The sequence below is a fragment of the Fragaria vesca genome, unplaced genomic scaffold, assembly GCF_000184155.1.
Source record: "Fragaria vesca subsp. vesca unplaced genomic scaffold, FraVesHawaii_1.0 scf0513033, whole genome shotgun sequence".
In the NCBI taxonomy this organism is placed as follows: domain Eukaryota; kingdom Viridiplantae; phylum Streptophyta; class Magnoliopsida; order Rosales; family Rosaceae; genus Fragaria; species Fragaria vesca.
Window position 1 is genome coordinate 81,044 of NW_004443429.1, and position 9,170 is coordinate 90,213.

General features: G+C 35.9%; 1 protein-coding gene across 1 annotated transcript; it reads right to left on the reverse strand.

The window, feature by feature from the left end:
* Positions 1-1,124: 1,124 nt before the first annotated feature.
* Positions 1,125-7,540, reverse strand: LOC101302515. Its single transcript, XM_004309693.1, has 10 exons — positions 7,234-7,540; positions 6,248-6,712; positions 5,568-5,708; positions 4,436-4,537; positions 2,698-2,909; positions 2,419-2,469; positions 2,268-2,337; positions 1,844-1,912; positions 1,559-1,609; positions 1,125-1,476 (listed from the first exon to the last, which is right to left on the reverse strand). Exons 1-10 carry the CDS (start codon positions 7,507-7,509, stop codon positions 1,318-1,320), a joined length of 1,596 nt encoding a protein of 531 aa, XP_004309741.1. The 5' UTR covers positions 7,510-7,540; the 3' UTR covers positions 1,125-1,317.
* Between the last annotated feature and the right edge of the window lie 1,630 nt (positions 7,541-9,170).

Consider the following 9,170-nt stretch of genomic DNA (forward strand, 5'->3'; position numbering starts at 1 on the left):
TTCCGTTTGTGTTTAGTAGCTCTGAATACTTTAGGATTATTGTATATTATGTGACGTTTGAAAGTGTTGAATTAAGAGTGAAATTTTGGAATTTTCGAGTTAGGGTTGTCCATCTGCAAGGGAGATTTTCTCAATCTTTTCAGTAAATTTTCCTTGGAGGTGGTCCCCGCACGACTTACTCCGGGTTTCAGGGTGAAATTTGGGGTGGGTCGTGTCAATTTATCTTTTGGATGTTTAAGTGATGGATTTGGAGATGATTTAATGTTATTGTGGTGGATGTGTTTGTTTTGGGGGGGGGGCGGGCGGATAGCTCCAGGAGTTGAGGTTGGACGGTTTGATATTGAAATGTTTATTTGAATTTTTTTTTTCAGGTTAGGGTTGTCCATTTTCAAGAAAGGTTATGCCGAATTTTTCGGTAAAATTTTCCTTGAAAGTGGATCACACACGATTTACTTCAGGTTTCAAGATGAAATTCAGGGTGGGTCTTGACATCGTTAGATTCCTTATAAGGTATTCCTACTCCGGTCAAGGGTAGTAGAAACTCAATTGGGACAATTTAGAGCCTTGTTAGGGTCTCTAGATGAACCAAAATGCGAAGAGTCCTAGAATCAAGGTTCCCAAGCTAGCCAATACAGCAATCAAAATTGGTATTGTAACTAACCATGTTCTAAACAAGTGTCCTAGCCATAAATTAGAGAAGTGATTAAGTCTTCTAATTTGTTCTAGACATGCTCATTTACACATTCAAGAGTTAATAGTATCATCAAGATGGGCATTTAGGAGCTTAAATTAGTATTGAATCGTCATTTTCCCTATTTGAAATTCCTTGCCTAATTGCTAATTGCTAGAGGCATTATTAGGCTGACTGCATATCACAAAATCCTAAGGCATCGCCTTACACTATGAAATGGTAAAAGTTGACTTCTTTCAAGTTTCAAGTATAAGTGTCGTGTGAAACCCTCATACACAGGTTTGAAATCCGCCGACGCTGAATTAAGTTAAATCCTAATTTATACTTGGTGGTCAGGGAGGATGAAGCGTTCTGACATAATCTCCTTGCACGGATTAGTCTCTAGGTCTAAAATGCTTTTGAGAAAACCATGTGATCTCTGATATAAAAAAATAAAAAATGTTTCGAGTATAATAAATCAAAATATGCTGACAAGACCTATACCTATCTACTCTGCTAGCTCATCCCATACTGGAAGGAGTGTCAGCACTACACGGAAAATAGCCACTGTAACAATTGTTTTGCCCCATGTTTAACACTATGAAACAGGTAAAATTTGACTTCTTTCAAGTTTCAAGTATAATACATCAAAATGTGCTAACAAGACCTATACCTAGCTCCTCTGCAAGCTCATCCCAAACTGGAAGTAGTGTCAGCACCACGAGAAAAATAGCCACTGTAACAATTGTTTTTCTCCATGTTCCAACATCCGTTACATCATTTAGGCAAGGCTTCTCCGGAGTCCTCTGAGCATATAATACAGATATCATCATGAGATAGAAGACTGTTAAATCATGTAAACCAAAATGTATATTCTTATCTACAAACCTGGCATATGAGCACATAGAGTCCCCATGGAAGTGATAAAGGTCCACCGAGCTGAGAAGGAACAAATAGTTCGAACAAATTTAACAAAGAAAGTAGGAACAAGATACCAATACAAAGGCTATGTAAGTCAGAAGCAGGAGTAACTAGAGAAATGAAAAACATCACAAGCTCATTCACCGAATTGAACAGCTTCTATAGTGGGAACTAACTGAAGAATTGTCATAATTGTGAAAACCCAGTATTGGAAAAATATGTTATACTGAAGTTCTAAAGAGTTGGACATACCACTCCCAATCCAAGCAACGTGTAAGTTGTCAAACCAAACACAATCAGTGCATTTTTTCCAAAAGTACCCTGCAAGTATATGTCATTAAATTTCCATAGAAGCCATATACGCAAAAAAAATAATAATAAAAAAAATAATAATAATTATTAATTAGTATTCTTGTTATTAGCAGATTAAAAAATATTTAAAAAAAAAGCCAGGGTTTCGCCTACAAGAGAATCCTGCAACCATCACCGTATCAGATTACTAAAAGACTGAATAAATTTATATAAAGATTTTGGGAGGTTATCATAATTAATCTGGGGAAAAGATCACTGCACAATGTTGCAAAACAAGATTTCACACGCTCCATCATGCACGTTGCTTCTTCAGCCTCAAGGATGTAACTTTACCAGTTCAAATCATAAGGGTAAAAATCATCACCTGCACAGCCCTTCCACCATCAAGACAGCCCACCGGAAGCATATTAAAAGCTGTAGTCGTCAACCCACACCTGCAGTTGTTGAAATTAAGTCACATGCATGTTACACATCACAATAAAGCTGATAAAACACCAGTTAGAAATAGAAATTACCAGCCAGCAATCATAAGAGGATGAATTGCAACTGTCGTAGCATGCATTGATCTGCATGTGTTGAGACTACCATTTCAACTACGAATATCATGAAGAGAAATAGTTGAAACTAACTTTAAAGAGATTAATGAGGCTTAGATGTGAGAAAATAATCCTCTATTATTCCAACTATATCAGATCTTAACCATTTCAAGTCATTATACCTATAGGTGCCTTCTAGGTCATGTACAAACAAAAAATTTGTTTCAATATTGGTACAGAAGCAAAGAAAGGACATACGCATAACCAAGAGTAGCTCTACTGATGAGTCCTAGAAGCAAAGAACCTTGAAACAGCATGCTTGGAACCTGCACCAGCTCTTCTGTGGCATTGGGATTAGATGAGAGCAGCAGACCTACAGCAAACATTGACAATGACAGTGCAAAACCAGCAAATGGGCCTGCAAGTGAAATGTCGACTTTTGTGCTCCGATCGGGAAGAATGGATTTAAACTACAAAAAACAGACTTAACTATCAGAAGATCATAAGAAATATGGGTCTAGACACACAAATGACATTCGAACAGAGGCAGACACGACTATTCATCAAACTACAGCATCAAATATGGTAAACAAATAACCACAACTATGACAAGAGTACAACAATCTTAATCCAGGGTTCCTTCCAGATCAAATGAAAGGAAGTTCTCCTATGTGGACACACACAAAAAACCAAAAAAAAAAAAAACTGGTGCCAGTTTTACGGTGAAAAGAAACTAATAATAATAATGTTGTATAGTACACAGTGAATGTACAATACATACCAGGTAGGTACCAAACATAGACAGCGCTCATCCAATAATAGGACCGGCTATCTGGGAGACCCCCTGATCGTACCCATCCTATTCATACCCCTACAGACATCAACTGGAAGATAACCACAATAAGCCATCTGAAGGCTTCAGAGTGAGCCTCTCAGACATGAAAAGGACATCCCTTCCAACATCAACAAGCAACCACACCACCTGAGATTCCCCTATAAAGGTCTCCTATCTCATAACTAATGGCAAGCAGTTACTCACCAGTCACCACCTACAATTCCTCTTTGAACATTAATACAAGATTATTGACTTAAGCATTACAGGAGTGGAGACCGGCCCACCCAATCTACCTCATGACACCCCGTGTGTATGTATGCGTCTTTATTTATTATGGGTGTGTAACTTTTTTTTTTTTCTCATAGAAATTAGTCAAATTACCCTTGAAGTGGATGTTCAGTAGTTCAGGTTTTAATACCAAGATACTTGATTATGAAAGGAAACAAGAATTAAATACACTAAGATAAGTAAAATCTCCCAGATAGAGCAATCACTTATTCTAACATTTAAGCTGGGTGATTCCAAGAGGCTATTGTGCATTGTTGGCCATGTAGTTTTGGGAATAGACAAGGGTTCAGGTTTTTGGCAATCCATTGATAATGTGGCGAAAGTTTGCCCCCTCATTTCAGATTTCAGGTTACACTCCAGGTGTTTTCATCCATTCTGAAATTGCTAAAGCGCAAGAAGAGGATTCTTAAGGAGTTTGTGTGGTTAGTGGATGAGCTTTTAAAAAATTTGGACTTATTCTGTTATCATTATAATCAAATTGAAAGAAGCAGTTTGTTATCACCTTTCTGCAACTTAGGTTGGGCACTGTAGACTTTGTCTCGGTTGTAGAGTTGTACACTTTTTTGTACTTTGTTATGCAAGTAAATAATTTTTTTCTTACTTTTTAAAAAATTAAAAAAAGTAAGATTGTAACACCAAATGTTGCTATCTCTGAATTAATGAAGTGCATAACTTTAAACTAGACCAGCAACTATATACCTATTGCAATAAATTTGGTCCGGGGATCAATTTATAACAAATAACCCACTGAAAGCCCTAATATAGCGATTTCTTAACCTAATTATTAACCAAACCACATCAATTAAACCAACACTGTCAATTCAGGTAAGCCATTACATGTTTTGAATTGCCATACATGGATAATTAGGATACCTGAGTGATAGCGCCAAAGCTGCCAAGTGTAATATTTGGAATGAAGTAAGGAATGCTAAGTTTTACTTTCTTTGGAAAAGCAGCCAGAAGATGCCCAACTTCCTGCAAGTAATCAACTAATCTGACTTCATCATAATCATAATATATAGGTCCAAACATAAATTTAACTGCAATCAGATATATAAAATATGGATTTGGAGTAAGGTTTAGTATAGGGAAATATCTCTTCTTCTTTTTTTAACAGAAACAAACTGTCATTATCATAGGAGGAAGAACAAATTTGGGTACAAGTATAAAAGGTCAAGGACTGCTAAATGAAACATTAAAAAAGAAAATTAATGAGGAGAATCAATATAGAGGTGTATTGGAAGAAGAAAAAGTAGAAAAGTGAAAAACTTATGATTATTGTGACAGTCACTCAAACAACTGCCGAATAAGAGATCTCCACTTTGTGCTGCTAGCCCATTATGCAAGTTTTTCAGATTTTTGTTCACTTTTAGACACTAATTGGCAAAGAAGTGAAGGACATAAATAAATGTACTTCATAATTAAGTGTAAATTAAAGCTTTTAGTTCAGAGGAGTCATAATTAGCATACTTTTCAATAACATTTTGCTGTCTCTTATATTTTCACTAATTTTTGCACATATTTTCACTATTTTAATAGAGTAAGTCGATTAACTTGAAGGTCTCATATGACAGGCTTCAAATGTAAGATCTGATGCACTTACTTTAGAAAATATATTAAATGTGAAATTGCCATAAAACAGCAACATATAGGATATATGAATTTCATTTGTTTCTGCTGGTTGCTTCTGAATGGTATAGTCTTGTTTGAATTACATAAGATTAAGCTCATCAGTCAACATGAACAACAGACATGATCATATAATTACGGATTTACCGCCAAATCTCACATCATCCAGAACAATGTAAAGCACTAATAGTCAACTTTTTCTTATCTTAGCCTCAGCATAACAGATGGTACTAAACAGATAACTATGATATATAAAAAACTAAATGAAAACTTGGACAAATAACCAAGTAGAATATGCATTTTATACATATAAACATGCAATAAAATATGATATAATATGAATCAAAACCGAGAAACAGGAAGAGATCCTACTTACATGAAATAGCAAAACCCCAAGAACACCATACGCTAGGGGGAGAGCTGACTCCACAAACGGGAATAGCAGCTCCATATCTGGTGGATCAATAGCATTTGGATCTGTAAAATACTTCACAACGTCTGGAGGAAGTCTGTTTATCTGTTTGATAAATACAGGAAAGCACATACTTACTCTAAAAATGAGAAAGAAATCAATAATTAAAGAACAACTTGACGAGAGTGGACTGGACAACTCCATTCGAAGAGTGACTTGCTAATACAAAATCCTCCAGCTTTTGGCAAAGGAGAAATGCCAGAATTCTTTGGGGTTGTGGGGTGCTAGCAGTAGTTTGGGTGGTGTGGATGGAAAGAAATAGAAGACTATTTGAAAGCTATGGCAGGGTAAAGAAGGAAGACCTGTGGGAGAGAATTATGTTCTGGGAATCTTTATGGGATTCTACTTCTAAGGATTTAAAGGATTATAACCTTTATTCCATTAATCCTAAATTAGCAAGCAGCGGTAGGATAAACCCCTAAGCACTAACAGTTGAGCTGCTAAGCCTTTAGTCCTAGCTGGACTCTTTGGCTTCTAAAGCGGACTCTTTAGCTTCAATAAAAAGCTGTTTCTTTTCAAAATAAAATAAAAAATAAAACAAGAAGCAAAGGAAAACTTGAAAGACAAGAAGAATTTTAGCATACCTGAGATGCAATTCCTAACTCAACAGATGATCCAATTGTTAGAAGAAATAACAAGAGCGCGATTACATATTGCCAAAGTGTTGTTGCCCCTGGTTCTGAGACCTCTTTCCGGAGCAGACCAAAGCTAACACGAGGGCCACCACGTGGATCTAGATCTTCGGAATTGGGTTCCTCCACCATAAAAAGGTTGTACTTATTACCTGTAACCTCAACTAGCAGAGTCTGGAATTTGGCAAATACCTCTTCTCTCTTTCCCCTCAAATTACCAAGGAAAAGAATGCCCTCCCCCAGGTCTCCAAATGGCTCCTCTTTAGTTACCCAAAAAGTAGAATAGCCAAAAAGCTTTTCCTTAATGAGCTTTACATCAGCAGGATCAACCTTCTCAGGTCCAAGGAGTTCCATCAGTTTAAATGAGTCAACTTGGAAATTATTGTAAGCGGATCCAAGTGGTGATATAGGTGGTGGCTGAAGGAAATATTGGATTCCTTAGATATTAGAATCAGTATTGTCATCATAATCAAATGTTCTAAGAGCAAATGCATATAACTGTACTGAGAATCGGTTATCTTACAAGGACTACATACTGCATTACACTGAAGATATACCATAAAATAAAATTATAAAAGGTATACAAATCAATGGTTTTAATGCAGTTAATGAGCGCGCAAAAGTATAACTTTGAAAAGTCATGATCGAACATGTATAATTCATGGACTGCTTTTAGAAATAAATAGTGAAATGTGGGCTCATCTTCAAGGAGCTCAGTCCCAGACATAGTATATTCCAAAGTTGAGAGCTGAACAAGACAAAGCCCCGTTGAAAAGAACAAACTTGCAGTCCAACAACGATATCAGTACTAACACAGAACATGAACTCAAACGAATCCTGATGCACATAAAGCCCATACTCTATTGTTTGTTTTAATTATATTTTATTTATTTATAGAAGTCTCTAAAGAGAAGAATGAAACGCAGAGAAGAAAGTACCGTGGAAGAGAGCGAAGCATGGTCTTCGGCGTCTTCTTTAGACTTGTTGGTGGTACTACTACTAGTCTCTCCGTCATCGTCGTTGGAAGAAGTACTATAACATCTCCATCTCAGCCTCTTCAGCCCAACAACGCGTTCTCTCTTAATGCTTTCTCCGCACAACAAGCATGAACTCTTGGTTTTCTTGCTCGATTGGAATCTTGTTGGAATTTCTGGGTATTTCACACCCAAATTAAAATCGAAGGCGCTAAAACTGATGCTACTAAGCGTTCCCATCTAACCGAAAGTGGAAACTAGAACACCATTTGGGAGAACAAAGCCGGGAGGGAGGTGAGGAAGATATACAGAGCTCACGTTTTGCTGTGGCTAAAAGATAATATCCTCCTGTGCACAGACCAGCAGTAATTGCAAAATTATATTTTCGAATTAAATTTTTTGGGCCAAATATTTTAAAATTAAGACTAATGGTTCAAATAATGTCTTACTTTTGGAAAACTTCAAAACAGTATCTCACGTTTTTACCTCAACTGAATTTGGTATTTAGAACCATTAGATCCGTTAAAAAAATTGACAGCAACAATTTTTATTTGTAAAATAACCAATTTAACCTTGAGTTTTTATTTTTGTTATGATTTTTTTATAATAAAAAAATAAATTCGTTATAACGGTATCTTTTTTTTTCTTCTTTATAAACTTTGGTACTTCGAATTTTGAAAACATCATAACAATACCTCAAGTTTTCAGGCCCAATTTTAGTACTTTCAGCCGTTAGTTCCGTTGCGGGGTTGTTAGGTGGCAATTAAAACAAAAAAACAAAGATTCATAAGTTATTATTTTCATGAGTTTGCAATTGAAACCCATAAACAAAAACAAATATTCTTGAGTTTTTGTTTTTTTTTATTTCATAAGTTTTTTGTCATAGGCTCATAGCATCATAAATATTTTGATTCAACTCTTTCTCCCATTTGTTTCCAAACATTTGTCACCCAAATTTCTCTAAAACTTATTATTAATCTGCTTCACCTCCACTTTGAAAACTTACGAAGTCTCCACCCATTTCTTCAAATTTTGATCATCATTTCTATTCTCCCAAGCTTTCACAAGAGCCCTTCTCCATTTCGTCGCCTGACTCATGATCTCTTTGTTCAGCTCCACCCATGGCGGCACTGTGACAACCCGAAATTTTAATATGTATATATCTATTTATTTATTTATATATATATATATATATTTAGTACTGTTGAAAATTTAAATTAGTTATTTAATTTTTTTTATGTTATTATGATAGTGTTATTTGGATTAAGTATAGAGGTTGTGGCCCTTAACCAAACCGTTGACCCAATACAGAGTTAACCCAAACCCGATCCCAAATTTAAAACAGCTTTTAGGCAAAACTTTTTTAGTTGAGAAACAGAACGATGCCCAACTAAAAACATTCTTCACCGCTTTCTTCTTTAGCGACTTCTTCGTCACCGCCTTCTTCTTATTCTGATAATCCTAGTGTCAAATCCTTGTTCGTCCAACCACCATAAAACCTAGTAGCCTTCCTACGAAAAGCCTAAACAATAGCAACCGCCATGGAGAAGCATGAGGTGTCGAAATTCTTGGAGATCAAGTTTTCAGATGGATATGAATGGGATTGGAGTGTTCAATTTTACTTCCTTCAATCTTGTCTTGGACTCCACGTTTTATCCTTCTCTTGACCCTATAAATAGAGGTGAGTTCTTTGTTTTTCCATAGTTCTTCTGAGTTTGTTAAGTACCTGAAAGTGAGAGAGGGTGAGGAATTGGTAGTTTAGAAGTGGAGAAAGAGAAAGAGTTCAGGTGTGTTTATTTTCAATTTGATTCTTTTGTTCTTAGTTTGTAAAATCAGAAGTTGTTAGCACTTTAGAATTTTAGTTTTATTGTTTGCTTGTTTTGATTAGTTGCTATTAAGAA

Coding starts and splice junctions, on each gene's coding strand:
- LOC101302515 (XM_004309693.1), bottom strand. CDS start 7,509: ATGGGAACGCTTAGTAGCATCAGTTTTAGCGCCTTCGATTTTAATTTG. Junction 1,913..2,267: donor ATGGTGGAAGGGCTGTGCAG/GTGATGATTTTT, acceptor ATATACTTGCAG/GGTACTTTTGGAAAAAATGC. Junction 1,477..1,558: donor TCTATGTGCTCATATGCCAG/GTTTGTAGATAA, acceptor TTATATGCTCAG/AGGACTCCGGAGAAGCCTTG.